Here is a 15,877-nt window from a genome sequence, read left to right on the forward strand (position 1 = left end):
TGAGACTTGGTTTCTTCATCTGGAAACCATTGCCTGGTAGGTGCATGTCCCACAATAAATGTTAGTGTCCTTTCTCATGATTCCCTCCTCTCAGCTATCATGATCAGCTGGACTCCAGTTCTTTCTTGATTTGAAGAGTGACTTTCCAACTTGGATGACCATTTTGGATAAGAGAGAGACACTGTCATCTTTCTCTCCCTTTCACACACTGGTTCTCTCTCTCACTCCCTGACACAGACCCTACCGTATCCAGCATTTCACTGTTGACTCTGAAGGGTCATGGCAGTTATGGGATGTTCAGAATCGTTGTTTCTGGATCTTTATATTCAGCCTTGATTAGAGACATAAAGTTAAAATTTTTAAAAATCCACTTTTTTTTTTGGACGTGCTGTGTGGCTTGCGGGATCTTAGTTCCCCGACCAGGGATTGAACCCAGGCACCGGCAGTGAACGTGCCAAGTCCTAATCACTGGACCACCAGGGAATTCCCAGAAAACCCACATTTTTATGTATCAGGAATCTCAATAGGTTGAGAAACTATGAGCTACTGACACAGGTCTTAAATATATAAAATACTGGCCCTCAGGCCAGCCAGGTCCCTGGTGGTGGGGACCCAAGGGCCTATTTAGCCTTCTCTCGCTCCCAAGTCCCAGGTCCTTCTCTCACTTCTGCTCCCTGATTCCCACCTGCACCCCAGACTCAGGGAAGAGCAGCAATGTTTTGTAGTACATAGTTTTTGTAGTACATAGTGCAAGTGTTTCACCTTCTTGGTTAATTCCTAAGTATTTTATTCTCTTTGATGCTATTATAAATGGAATTGTTTTTATAATTTCCCTTTCAGATGGTTCATTGTTCACATATGGAAATGCAACATATTTTGGTATGTTGCCTTTGTATCCTGCTACTTAGCTGAATTCATTGATTAGTTCTAATGTTGTTTTTTTTGTGTGGACTCTTTAGGGTTTTCCACATACAAGCTCATATCATCTGCAGAGATAATTTTACTTCTTCCTTTCCAATTTGTATGCCTTTTCTTTTTCTTGCCCAATTGCTCTGGCTAGAACTTCAAGAATTATGTTGAATAGAAGTGGTGAAAGCAAGAATCCTTCTTTCCTTCCTAAGCTTTGAGGAAAAGCTTTCAGTCTTTCCATACCATTGAGTATGATGTCTGCCATGGGCTTTCATATATGGCTATTATATTGAGATAATTTCCTTCTATTCCTAGTTTGTTGAGTGTTTTTATCATGAAGGCTGTTGGATTTTGTCAAATGCTTTTTCTGCATCAATTGAGATGGTCATGTGTTTTTTTCTTTCATTATATTGACACGGCATATTACATTGATTGATTTTTATATATTGAAACATCCTTGCATTCCAGGAATAAGTCCCAGTTGGTCATGGTGTATAATCTTTTCAGTATGCTGCTGAATCCTGTCTGCTAGTATTTTGTTGAGGATTTTTCCACCAATGTTCATAAAGGATATTGGTTTGTATTTTTCTTTTCTTGTAGTGTCTTTGTCTGGCTTTGGTATCAGGGTAAAACTGGCCTCAGAATGAGTTAGGAAGTGCTCCCTACTCTTTAATTTTTTAGAAAAGTTTGAGAAGGATTTGGTATTAGTTCTTCTTTAATTTTTTTTTAATATAAATTTATTTATTTGGCTGTGCCGGGTCTTAGGTGCAGCATGCAGGATCTTTGTTGCAGCATGTGGGCTCTCCTATAGTAGCAGCATGCAGGATCTAGTTCCCCAACCAGAGACCGAACCCAGGCCCTCTGCAATGGGAGTGTGGAGTCTTAGCCACTGGACCACCAGGGAAGTCTCTCTTCTTTAAATTTTTGGTAGGCAGTCCAGTGGTTAAGATTTCACACTCCCAACGCAGGGGGCATGGGTTTGAACCCTCATTGAGGAACTAAGATCCCGCATGCTGCACAACATGGTCACAAAAAAAATAATAAAATAAAATACAAAAAAAATTTTTTTGGTAAAATTCACCAATGAAGCCATCAGGCCCAGGACTTTTTTTTTTTAACATTTACTTTTTAAAAGAAATTTATGTTCTTAATTTTTTTGGCTGTGTTTGCTCTTAGTTGCAGCACGTGGGATCTTCGTTGAGGCATGCGGGATCTTTCATTGCGACACATGGGCTTCTCTCTAGTTGTGGTGTGCAGGTTTTCTCTCTCTAGTCATTGCACGCAGGCTCCAGGGCTCATGGGCTCTGTAGTTTGTGGCACGCAGGTTCTCTCGTTGAGGTGCACAAGCTCAGTAGTTGTAGTGCATGGGCTTAGTTGCTCCGTGGCATGTTGGATCTTAGTTCCCCTACCAGGGGTTGAACCAGCATCTTCTGCATTGGAAGGTGAATTCTTTACCACTGGACCACCAGGGAAGTCCCCAGGACTTTTCTTTGTTGAGAGATTTTTCAATACTGATTCAATCTCCTTACTAGCTGTAGGTCTACTCAGATTTTCTATTTCTTTGTGATCTAGTCTTGGTAGGTTTTCTGTTTCTAGGAATTTGTCCATTCATCTAGGTTGTACAAAATTTTCTTTGTTGCATATAATTGTTCATAGTATTCTCTTATAATCCTTTTTATTTCTGTAGAATCAGTAGTAATATTCTCACTTTAATTTCTGATTTTAGCAATTTGAGACTTTTTTCTCTTAGTCCATCTAGCTAAAGGTTTGTCAATTTTGTTGATCTTTTTGAAGAACCAACTTTTGGTTTCATTGGTGTTCTGTATTGTTTTATATTCTCTATTTCATTTATCTTTGCTCTAATCTTTATTATTTCCTTTCTTCTGCTAGCTTTGTGTTTAGTTTGTTTTTCTTTTTCTAGTTCCTTAAGTTACAAAGTTACATAGTTAACTTGAGATCTTTATTTTTTAATATAAACATTTATAGCTATAATTTTCCCACTTAGTACAGTTTTTGCTGTGCCCCATAAGTGTTGGTATGTTATTTTTGTTTTAATTCATCTCATAGCATTTTCTAATTTCTTGTGATTTCTTCTTTGATCCATTGGTTGTTTAAAAGTGTGTTAATTTCCATGAGTTTTTGAATTTTCCAGTTTCCCTTTTGTTATTGATTTCTAACTTCATCCCAATGTGGTCAAAGAAGATACTTCGTATATCTATCTTTTAAAATTTATTCAGATTTAATTTGTGGCCTAACATATGATCTATCCTGGAAAATGTCCCATGGGTACTTAAGAAGAGTGTGTATTCTGTTATTGTTGTTGGGTAGAGTGTTTTGTATATGTCTATAAATCTACTTGGCTCGTTGTGTTGTTTAAGTCCTCTGTTTCCTTACTAATCTTCCATCTGGTTGTTCTATCCGTAACCGTGAGTGGGTTTTTGAAGTCTCCAATTATTATTATAGAATTGTCTATTTCTCCCTGCAGTTCTGTCAGTTTTTGCTTTATATATTTTGAAAGTATATCATTAGGCACATAAATATTTATCATTATTATGTCTTCTTTCTGCATTGAACCTTTTATTAATATATAATGTCCTTCTTTGTCCCCTGTAAACTTTGGTATAGTCAACTGTCTGATAGTATAGCCACGCCTGCTCTCTTTTGGTTACTATTTGCATGGAATACCATTTTCCATCCTTTCACTTTCAACCTGTTTGTGTCTTTGGATCTCAAGTGAGTCTCCTGTAGACAACATAGAGTTGGATCATGTGCTTTTTTTTTTTTTTAACATCTTTATTGGAGTATAATTGCTTTACAATGGTGTGTTAGTTTCTGCTTTATAACAAAGTGAATCAGCCATACATATACATACATCCCCATATCGCCTCCCTCTTGCATCTCCCTCCCACCCTCCCTAACCCACCCCTCTAGGTGGTCACAAAGCACCGAGCTGATCTCCCTGTGCTATGCGGCTGCTCCCGACTAGCTATCGGTTTTACATTTGGTAGTGTATATATGTCCATGCCATTCTCTCACTTTGTCCCAGCTTACCCTTCCCCCTCCCCATGTCCTCAAGTCCATTCTCTAGTAGGTCTGCGTCTTTATTCCTGTCCTGCCCCTAGGTCCTTCATGACCTTTTTTTTTTTTAGATTCCATATATATGTGTTAGCATATGGTATTTGTTTTTCTCTTTCTGACTTACTTCACTCTGTATGACAGACTCTAAGTCCATCCACACCTCACTACAAATAACTCAATTTCATTTCTTTTTATGGCTGAGTAATATTCCGTTGTATATATGTGCCACATCTTCTTTATCCATTCATCTGTCGATGGACACTTAGATTGCTTCCGTATCCTGGCTATTGTAAATAGTGCTGCAATGAACATTGTGGTACATGACTCTTTTTGAATTATGTTTTTCTCAGGGTACACGCCCAGTAGTGGGATTGCTGGGTCGTATGGTAGTTCTATTTTTAGTTTTTTAAGGAACCTCCATACTGTTCTCCATAGTGGCTGTATTAATTTACATTCCCACCAACAGTGCAAGAGGGTTCCCTTTTCTCCACACCGTCTCCAGCATTTATTTTTTGTAGATTTTTTATGATGGCCGTTCTGACTGGTGTGAGATATCTCATTGTAGTTTTGATTTGCACTTCTCTAATGATTAGTGATGTTGAGCATTCTTTCATGTGTTTGTTGACAATCTGTATCTCTTCTTTGGAGAAATGTCTATTTAGGTCTTCTGCCCATTTTTGGATTGGGTTGTTTGTTTTTTTGATATTGAGCTGCATGAGCTGCTTGTAAATTTTGGAGATTAATCCTCTGTCAGTTGCTTCATTTGCAAATATTTTCTCCCATTATGAGGGTTGTCTTTTCATCTTGTTTATGGTTTCCTTTGCTGTGCAAAAGCTTTTAAGTTTCATTAGGTCCCATTTGTTTATTTTTGTTTTTATTTCCATTTCTCTAGGAGGTGGGTCAAAAAGGATCTTGCTGTGGTTTATGTCATAGAGTGTTCTGCCTGTGTTTTCCTCTAGGATCATGTGTTTTTATCCATTCTGCCAATCTCTGTCTTTTGATTGGAGAGCTTGGTTCATTTACATTTGAAATAATTCCTGATAAGGAGGGTCTTATTTCTGTCATTATGCTATTTGTTTTCTGTACACCTTATAGCTTTTTGTCCCAAATTTCCTGCATTACTGTCTTTTGTGTTCAGTTGATTTTCTGTAGTGAAATGTTTAAATTCCTTTCTCTTCTCCTTTTGTGTATTTTCTATAGCTATTTTCTTTGTGGTAACCATGGGGATTACATTTAGCATCCTAAAGTTGTAACACTCAGTTGAATTTATACCAGTTTAACTTCAATAACATACTAAAACTCTCTTCCTTTACAGCTCCATCCCCACTCCTTTCAGTTGTTGATGACACAAAATTATAAACTAATAATTTATTAAAAAAATTTTTTTAAACTAATTTTTAGTTTAAAAACCAAAAAAAAAACTAATAATTCTTTTAAATGCATTAGTCCCTCAAATTATGTAGAAAACAAGATGTGGAGTTAACAAACCATAGTTACAGTAATACTAGCATTTACACTAATAACTGCTCTTTTTTCCCTTAAACGTATTAGTCTCTTAAATTATGCAGAAAACAAAAAGTGCATTTACAAACCATTGTTACAATAATACTAGCTTTTATAATTACCCATGCATTTACCTTTACAGAGATCTTTATTTCTCCATGTGTCTTTGAGTTACTGTCTAGTATCCTTTCATTTCACCTTGCAGGACTCCCTTAATCATTTCTTACAGGGCAGGTCTGGTGCTTACAAATTCTCAGCTTTTGTTTATCTGGGAATATATTAATCTCTCCCTCACTTTTGAAGGACAGTTTTGTCATATATAGAATTCCTGGTTGACAGTTTTACTATTCTAGCAATTTGAATATACCAACCCACTGTCTTCTGACCTTAAAAATTTCTGATGAGAAATTATCTTCTGATAATTTTATTGAGGATTCCTTTATATGACTCTTTGTCTCTCTCTTACTGCTTTCAAGATTTTCTCTTTGAGAACAAACGTATGGACACCAAAGCGGGGGAAAGCAGCGGGGGTGGGGTGGTGGTGATGTGATGAATTGGGAGATTGGGATTGACATGTATACACTGATGTGTATAAAATTGATGACTAATAAGAACCTGCAGTATAAAAAAACAAACAAACAAAACAACTAATACTAAACTTTCATTGCGTTATTTGTATGGAAATATGTTAATATAAATGTTTCAGACATTACATGAAATTTCTAAAAATCTTATATGTTCTGGTATAATGTTATAAGTCATAATCCTAGTTATTACTTTAAAATGTATATCTCAGAAATAACTAATTTTCTTGTCAACTGCATTATTATGAATTTTCATCAAATCTTTAACCGTGGTCATTTTTAAGTCTTTTGTCATTTACAGACAGTTCTGGGTGTACTCTGATGCTTTTGCAAATATGTTCCTATAAAAGGGTTTCATCTTCAAGAAATTCATGGAAAAGACTCTGACAAGCACAGGTTTCTGGTAACTGACTGTACTGCTGAACTGAATGAAAAAGCATTTTCAGAACTCTAATGAAAAACTGATGAACTCATAAAAGTGCTAACAAAAGATCAAGATGAAAAAAAAAATTAATTACATGGGACTGAGTGAACTGATGAGGATGAGTATAATTTTTGTGACTTTCTGTTTGAATTAAATAAAAAAAAATCCCACAAGGACTCAGAGGCAAAGTATACACAAATCAATTTTCACTGCAAAGTAAAGTAAAGGAGCTGTTACAGTGGAGGATTACTGGACTGAATGTCAATATTATGACATAGTATGAGTGTGTTTCATGTTTGGTAATTGCAATCATTGTTGCTTTTGTTGTGGTCATCCATGTACAATGCTTGGTGTCAGTCTATTTATCTCTTGTAAAAATAAAATACAGTGTGTGTGTGTGTGTGTGTGTGTGTGTGTGAGAAAAAAAAAAAGAAAAGAAAAGGTAGAGGTGAAAGGAATGTAAAAAAAAATCCCTTTTAAAATCACATCAAAAAAAAAAAATACTTAGGAATAAACCTGACCAAGGAGGTGAAAGATATATATGCTGAGAACTATAAAACATTAATAAAGGAAACTAAAGATGATTCAAAGAGATGGAAAGGTATCCCATGCTCCTGGATTGGAAGAATTAATATTGTTAAAATGGCCATACCACCCAAAGCAATCTATAGCTTTAATGTGATCCCTATCAAATTACCCATGACATGTTTCACAGAAGTAGAACAAATAATCCTAAAATTCATATGGAACCATAAAAGACCCATAATTGCCAAAGCAATCCTGAGGAAAAAGAACAAAGCAGGAGGCATAACCCTCCCAGACATCAGACAATACTACTAAGCTACAGTAATCAAAGCAGACTGGTATTGGCACAAAAACAGACATATGGATCAATGGAACAGAATAGAGAGCCCCAAAACAAACCTGCACACCTATGGTCAATTAATCTTCGACAAAGGAGGCAAGAATATACAATGGGAGAAAAGACAGTCTCTTCAGCAAGTGGTGTTGGGAAAGTTGGACAGCCGCATGTAAATCAATGAAATTAGAACACTCCCTCACACCATACACAAAAATAAATTCAAAATCGCTTACAGACTTAAATAAAAGACATGACACCATAAAACTCCTAAAAGAGAACATAGGCAAAACATTCTCTGACAAAAATAAAATCGTACCAATGTTTTCTTATCAGTCTCCCAAGGCAACAGAAATAAAAGCAAAAATAAGCAAATGGGACCTAATCAAACTTACAAGCTTTTGTACAGCAAAGGAAACCATAAACAAAATGAAAAGTCAACTTAAAGATTGGGAGAAAATATTTGTAAATGATGTGACCAACAAGGGCTTAATTTCCAAAATATACAAACAGCTCATACAACTCAATAACAAAAAAAAAACAACCTAATTGCAAAATGGGCAGAAGACCTAAACAGACATTTCTCCAAAGAAGACATACAGAGTGCCAACAGGCACGTGAAAAGATGCTCAACATTGCTAATTATTAGAGAAATGCAAATCAAAACTACAATGAGGCACCACCTCACATCGGTCAGAATGGCCATCATTAAAAAGTCTACAAATAGCAAATACTGGAGAGGGTGTGGAGAAAAGGAAACCCTCCTACACTGTTGGTGGGAATGTAAATTGGTGCAGCCAGTATGGAGAACAGTATGGAAGTTCCTTAAAAAACTAAAAATAGAGTTGTCATATGATCCAGAAATCCCACTCCTGGGCATATATCCGGACAAAACTGTAATTTAAAAGATACATACACCCCTATGTTCACAGCAGCACTATTCAGAATAGCCAAAACATGGAAACAACCTAAATGTCTCAACAGATGAATGGATTAAGAAGATGTGGTACATATATACAATGGAATACTACTCAGCCATAAAAAACAAAGAAAGAAAGAATGCCATTTGCAGCAACATGGATGGACCTAGACATTATCATACTAAGTGAAGTCAGACAGAGAAAGACAAATACCATATGATATCACTTATATGTGGAATCTAAAATATGACACAAATGAACTTATCTACAAAACAGAAACAGACTCACAGGTATTGATAACAGACTTGTGGTTACCAAGAGGGAGGGGGGTGGGGAAGGGATGGATTGGGAGTTTGGGATTAGCAGATACAAACTACTATATATAAAATAGGTAAACAATAAGGTCCTACTGTATAGCACAGGGAATTATATTCAATATCCTGTGATAAAACATAATGAAAAAGAATAAGAAAAAGGATGTATGTATATGTATAACTGAATCATTTTGCTGTTCAGCAGAAATTAACACAACATAGTAACTCAGCTATACTTTAATAAAATAAATTTAAAAAATAAAAAGAAAAGGTAAAGGCAGGCCCCAAAGGAGGCTAAGATGGAATAACCAGAGAAATAGAAGGAAAACCAGATTGTAACATAAGGGAGTCAAGGGAATAGTCTGAGACAGCAAACTGGACAATGAGGTCAGAAGAGTGTCCCTGGGATTTAGGAATATGGAGGTCATGGGTAACCTTAGGATTGCCTGAGAACGGAAGGAGCAGAATTCAGATTATAGTGGGTTGAAGAGTGAGTCGGAGGTGAGGCACTAAAGACAGCAGGTGTAGACAACTCTTTTAAGAACTCTAACTGCAGTGGGAGGAAAGAGATGGGGCAGTGGCTGGAAAGGGACGTGGGATCCAGGAAATACTTTTTTTTTTTTGGCCGCACCATACGGCATGAGGGATCTTAGTTCCCCAACCAGGGATCGAACCAGTGCCCCCAGCAATGGAAGCACAGAGTCTTAACCGCCGGACTGCCAGGAAAATCCAGGGAATACTTTTTTTTTTTTTTTTTTTTTAAATTAATTTATTTATTTATGGCTGTGTTGGGTCTTCGTTTCTGTGCGAGGGCTTTCTCTAGTTGCGGCAAGTGGCAAGTGGGGGGCACTCTTCATCGCGGTGCGCGGGCCTCTCACTATCGCGGCCTCTCTTGTTGCGGAGCACAGGCTCCAGACGCGCAGGCTCAGTAATTGTGGCTCACGGGCCTAGTCGCTCCGTGGCATGTGGGATCTTCCCAGACCAGGGCTTGAACCCGTGTCCCCTGCATTGGCAGGCAGATTCTCAACCACTGCGCCACCAGGGAAGCCCCAGGGAATACTTTTTAACAATGGGAAAAATCCAAGTGCGTCAAGTGATGAAAACAAGCTAACAAGAAGGGGTTGGAGATACTAAGAAGGGAGATAATAATCTGGAAGGATAACTCTGAGCAGACAGGAGATGAGACTGGCCTTGGACAGGAAGAGAGACACCTCCTTCAGTGTAACATGGAGGAAAGTATCAACAGAAAGAGTACATGTAGAACAGGTCCACCTCTAGTTTAGGGTAGACTGCTTTACCTACAGCTGTTCTAGTCACAGAGACAGATGTGGTCTTGTTAGTAGTTTTGGTGGTGGGAAGCTGATTTGTTCCCATCTGATGGCTAATTTCTCTGTAAAGTTGGAGGTAATTCATCTGTTAAATGTTGATGGGAAGTGAAGAATAAAAGTTTGAAATAACAGCTGCTGAAGAGTAGGAAAAGCAGCATGCTAAAGAAATACAGTGAGAGTGCCATGTGCATGAAAAGCACCAAGTATATAAAGTACCTGGCACATAACAGGTGCTCCATAACCAATAAACAATATCTATCAACATTATTATTGTTAACATTGGCCAATATTATATAGTCACTGGCCAGAGAGAAGAGTCTACTCTGTAGACAAAGGATTACAAACCACATCAGTGCGAGTCTGTAGCCTTGTAGGACTTGTAGCCTTTATGAATACTAATAGATAATGCTGTAATTTCATATCTTACCATTTATCATGATATGTCTGCTATTAGTTCTTACATTTTTATGTATGTTGGTTTTTTTCTCACCATATAAAGTTTTTTGAGAGGAAGTACTGCATGTTACTAAGTCTCTGTATCCCTCAAAGTTTCGTATTATTTGTAAAGTAATTTGTCATGGGTTTCCTCTGGTTACAATGGCAAGCAACTGTTTCCTTGCTTTAAAATGGTCAAATAAACTTGTACCTTCCTGTTTTATTTGTGCAGAGTAAAATTTTGGGGAGCTAAGAACTGTATGAATATGACCGTCCACAATAGGAACTCTCCGGTTATCACAAACAAAGACCTACTACTTACAGATAAAATGTTAGCTGGCTAGCACCGCACAAGAGGCTAAGTTAGAGAAAATATTGTGATCTTTCTTACCATAGTTTCTTCTAAGACACTAAGGATGTGAGGTGTAAACTGAAATATACAGAGATGATGTTTGTTCACCTTAAAGAGTTCAAAATATTTTGGGCTTTTATTCCTACCCACACTTTTATCATGTAAGTCAATTGTAGCTGGAACGGGAATATGGCAATCCCGGTGAAGAGGAGGGCAATATTTCTGTAATAAAACATGGATGACTGGTGCCAGTTTGTACGATGGGTGGTAGCAGTAGTTATTTACTTGTCAAACTTTATAACAGAAATCAAAACTTCTTTGGGTGGCGGGTCCTCTCCCAACAACTAAAACACAGAAATATATCTTACAGCTGAAACCTAACTGGTATTAAAAGGAAACATTTTATTATACAACAGGAGTTGAAGTGTTTGAAAATTTATATAAAAAAACCAAATGCCATTCTGGGCACAATGAGAAAGCTTTACAATCAAAACTACCGTTTACTTTTCAGAAATCTGACTGAAAACAAATGGTTAAATGTGCTGCAAACAAACAAGTCGTTCTGTCTATTGTGGCGGCTGAACAAAGTGTGAGCAATGGAACCACTGCCCTAATGGTGACTGAAGCAGATGAGGGAAGAAGGGAGCTCACGAGCAGGACACTCAAACGCAGGCCAGGAGTCCATCTATGGTCCACTTCCGGTCAGTCTGACAAGTCACTCTGATCCAGCACGATTATCCTGAACAAAAAAGGGAGTTTCGAGTTGGTGTGATGTTTCTTAAAGACACAAACAACAGCCTCTTTTTATTCAACTGAATTCAAAGTAATCAAGCGAGATTATGATAAGCTAGTGTATCGTGGAAATGCAAAGCATTTCGAGAGCAGCATCTTCTGTACTCCCTCCATCTAAAACCATTCTTGTGGGACCTCCCTGGTGGCGCAGTGGTTAAGAATCCGCCTGCCAATGCAGGGAACACGGGTTCGATCCCTGGTCTGGGAAGATCCCACATGCCGCGGAGCAATTAAGTCCATGCGCCACAACTACTGAGCCTGTGTGCCACAACTACTGAGCACACACGCCACAACTACTGAAGCCCGCGCAATCTAGGGCCTGTGTGCTGTAACTACTGAGCCCGCGTGCTGCAGCTACTGAAGCCCGCGTGCCTAGAGCCCGTGCTCCGCAACAAGAGAAGCCACTGCAATGAGAAGCGCGCTCACCGCAATGAAGAGTAGGCCCCGCTCGCTGCAACTAGAGAAAGCCCGCGTGCAGCAACAAAGACCCAAGGCAGCCAAAAAAAAAAAAAAAAACCATTCTTGTGCTGTCTACCAATTATGTAATCAAAGTTGGCATTAATTTCCCCTTGTATTTTAATTAACTGTAAACATTAGCATTTTTAAAACTGAGCAACTCTGAATTCAAGTCTTTGTCATTAATGTTTATTTAGATACTGGTACATGTTTAAAGTCTATTCATGTTGTCCATAAACAGTGGATTTTGACTTACAAACATCTGACATCTCATTACCTGGATGGTTTGGACCAACCCAGTCGCTTCCAAAAACAGGGTTTTAGTTCCTCTTGATAGGAGGAAGAAAAAACAACTTGATTACTTTCTGGGTCAAAGGGTGAGAGCATTCAGAAGTCACATTAGTACTCTCTCTAGTTTAGGGTGGACTGTTTTCTCTCCATCAATTGTTTTCTTCTACAGAGATAGAATCTTTCTAAAAACACAGATACTGGGCTTCCACTCCTAACATCCTGCAGCTCCCTGTCATAGCAATGGACACGAATGATGCTAATTTCACAAAGTCCCTGCATTATGTTCTCAGTGAATTCAATACTAGCTGAATGCTCACACACTCTGGGCCTTGTGCCAGTCAGGGTCCTGGAGGAAACAGAATGCACCCCCAGGCCCTTTAATGAAGTGACTACTTACAGAGGTGTTGTCAGAATTAAGGGAGCAAACAAGGTATGGCAAAGCATCCAGCGACTAGCAGCAGTGGGAAGCCATTATCACCCCTAAGCCTGAAAGGACTGGGGTTGGGGGGGGGGGACAGGTGGGGCAGAACAGTTACTGGAACCCAGTGAGAGCTAGAACTGGGAAGGATGGGCTGCGCTATAGAAGCTGTGCTTGTTGAGGGACATCACTTCCACACAGAGATGAAGTGCTGAGGTAGGCAGTCAGGCAAGTAATAGCCCAATTATCTGATCTTCTGCTGGGGTCTCCCATTGGCCAACAGGAAGCCGGCTGGCCAGGAAGCCCAGCAGATTCAGTTCACAAGGGTCAGCATCCTGGGGCACAAAGCAGGGCAGAAAAAGGAGAAGAATGAGAATGGACTGGGGAAGGGATAAAAGGGATACCAGATGATCTGAAAGAGTTAATGACGCTAACTTCCTGAGTAGGAGGAACTTAAATATAGGAGGGCATCATTTGTGAATGGCGCCTTAAAGCTCTATCAAAACAGTTTTGAAATTAAGGTTTGTACTTTTCACATTACTTGTAGACTCCACTTAAATTCCACAATTTATGATTTCTTACCTTTTGAAGACACATTAGAAGGAAAACATCTTTCCAGACAATATGAGCCTGGCTGAAGGCTTGCTTTAGAAATAGAATTGGCTGTAGTTACTGTTTTGTGATAAAGACATAATTGGGAATTAACAGAAAACCTGGGCTGAACTACAGGGGAAAAGTGTAGGAGGATTATGTATAGCATCTGGGAAACATTTCTAAATAACTTTGATGCTCATGGAAGCCCAAGGACTCCAGGCTAGGCTACACTGTAAATGAACATCCATTCATACCTTCTTCAGAAGTCCCTAAAAAGCTCTCTGATTTCCTTCTCTCTGGCGTGATGCTTTCTTCCCCTTTTCTCTTCTTTTCACCAACTTCTTGATCTTTAGTATTTGTCTCCCTTCAATGACAATGATTTTGGTCATTAAACCATGTGCACAATGGCCAGGGGAACAGGACTGCGCTCCCAAGGAAATATAATAATAACTAGAGCTAACTGTGCCTTCCCTATGGAACAGTTCAAGTGCTGTCATGTATACTAACTCATTTAATTCTCATCACAACGATGTAAGGTAGTTAAGTGATGAGAAAACTGAGTCACAGAGAAGTTAAATTACATGCCCAGTAAGTCCTAGAGCTGGGATGAACCCAGGAAGCCTGACTCGGACTCTGCTCTCAACCACTAGGCTGTATTGTCCCAAAGGAAAAAAGCATTTCACTTATGTTGTAATTGGTGTCCTTTTTACAACCACATGTATTTTTATTACCTTATCTTCATTTCCTAAAACTCTCAATATCTAACTGCAGTATCTAATAACTGAAGACCACATTTGTCAAACCAGTAAACAGAAACCAACTCCCGCACTCAACAATAAGCTCCCTAAGGGCAGAGACATGCTATCCCTCTGCATCTCTAGCCCCTAGCACAGTGCTCAGCTCACTGACAGTGCTCAACAGATGATGGATGACTCAAACTGACATGGTTTAGGGATTTTTTTCTTCTGTTTTCATCTGGTGGATATTCAAAATAAAATATGCAAAGTGAGAGAGAAAATAAAGCCAGCTAGGGTGAAAAGGATTTTTTTTCCTCCTAACCTCTCATCACTAATAGAATCACAGGCTCTAAAGTTGGAGGAGGTTATCTATTACCTCCATCCAAATGCCCTGGACCAGAGAGTCGTGCCGCCTACGCTTGGGTGGGAGGAGCTGCTGTTAAAGTTAGTGTAGAGGCAGCTGCTTCTCTATCGGATTGCTGTGACCGTTAGAAAGCTTGTGCTTTACTGAATAAAAATCTCTTACTCTGCAGTTTCTAGTCTGGCTCTGTCCTTTGGGGCGGAAGAGAGTAAGCCGACTCTCTTCACTTTACAATATTTCAGGTATTTGGGGGCAGCTATCAAATTCTCTACTCCATTTGCTCTTCTCAGACTGAGCCTCCCCAGCTCCGTCAGCTGTTCTCACATGACAAGGTTTCCAGACTTCTAGCTGTTCTGTGGCCACCCTCTTCTATTTGTTGATGGTCCCCTTTTAAAATGTGACACCCCAAAAGGAGCCCCACATGAGTTCTAGAAGTCCTCTAGCTAGCCTGAGACATCACCTTGGCCTGGACTGCACATTTCTGTCTGTTCAGCGTCAGTGCTGCATTGACCTTTTCAGCAACTGCATCAAACTGAGGTCTCATGGAGTCGCTGTCCACGTCTTCTTCAAGGGGAATTTCTTGAATTCTTACCACATCTCAAAATGCATGCTAAATGCTGGGCATATAAAAATAAGATGTACTTCCCGTCTTCAATGAAATTACAGTAGAGTAGGAGCTTCCGATCAAAAAATGCTCCATTAGGTCAGATCTCTCACATTCTATACTTTTGGATCTAAATGCTCACCTTTATCTTTCAGAGAAATCTAACATTTCCACCTGTCAAGACCATTCTGAAGCCACAGTCTATCTACCCATCACATTAGCATTTATCCTTAGATTTGTGTTATCTAAAAATTTGATAAGCATGCCTCTTCTGATTTAATTTGAATGACTGACGAAAATGTTGAAGGTGACAGGGCCTAGACACAGCAATCTTAGAGGCCTCTCTCTATACTGATATCAGTCTGCTAGTCAGTATCTTGAGCACTGTGGGTGGCTGGAGGAAGAGGGGGAGACAGAAGTCGGGGCTGGCTTATCTAGAGCAATGTAATGCCATCACCAAACATTCTTTCTCCAAGGAGTCCATGTACTTTCTAAAAAACTAAAATCTATTTATTTCAAAAAACTGAACTAAAGTCTAGTCCCCCTTCCCGAAAAAGAAAAAAATGATCCCCTGATGGAGAACAATAACCTTGCCGAGCACTTGGGGAGACCCTGTAGCTCCGTGCTGTCCTCAGGTGGCTGCAGCCATCTTTCCAGGTCCTCATCAAGCGTAGAGTGAGCTCTGTCCAAGGGCAAGTGAAGAGAATTGAGACAGCAATCATTCCCCTTCTCCCTTGACAAGGAGGCATAGCACTCTAGAGCGGGAAAGGACCTTCAAACTCCTGCTTTCACTGTACGCGTGAGAAAATGAGAGCTCGGTGAGACTGTACCTGGAGTTGTAGTGGTCACTTAGATCCGATTTAAATGTGCACCAGAACCCTCCTTTAGTCTCTTGACAAAAAAGCCCAAAGTGTGATA

The 15,877-nt window shown here is 39.2% G+C and overlaps 1 protein-coding gene across 10 annotated transcripts in view; it reads right to left on the reverse strand.

Annotated features, from left to right (window-relative positions):
• Positions 1-9,639: 9,639 nt before the first annotated feature.
• Positions 9,640-15,877, reverse strand: part of TEX14 (testis expressed 14, intercellular bridge forming factor) — a 52,990-nt gene continuing 46,752 nt past the window's right edge. For 4 of the 10 annotated variants that reach the window (XM_082439898.1, XM_082439897.1, XM_082439895.1 and 1 more), the window contains exons 26-29: positions 15,549-15,641; positions 13,512-13,621; positions 12,232-12,283; positions 9,640-11,445 (exon numbers count right to left, since the gene is read on the reverse strand). In XM_082439898.1, the coding sequence (XP_082296024.1) occupies positions 11,409-11,445; positions 12,232-12,283; positions 13,512-13,621; positions 15,549-15,641 (292 nt within the window). In that variant the 3' untranslated portion in view covers positions 9,640-11,408. The other 6 variants (XM_082439900.1, XM_082439896.1, XM_082439899.1 and 3 more) reach the window with 6 other exon arrangements.

Source organism: Balaenoptera physalus (genome assembly GCF_965194825.1).
Source record: "Balaenoptera physalus genome assembly, chromosome: 20".
In the NCBI taxonomy this organism is placed as follows: Eukaryota; Metazoa; Chordata; class Mammalia; order Artiodactyla; family Balaenopteridae; genus Balaenoptera; species Balaenoptera physalus.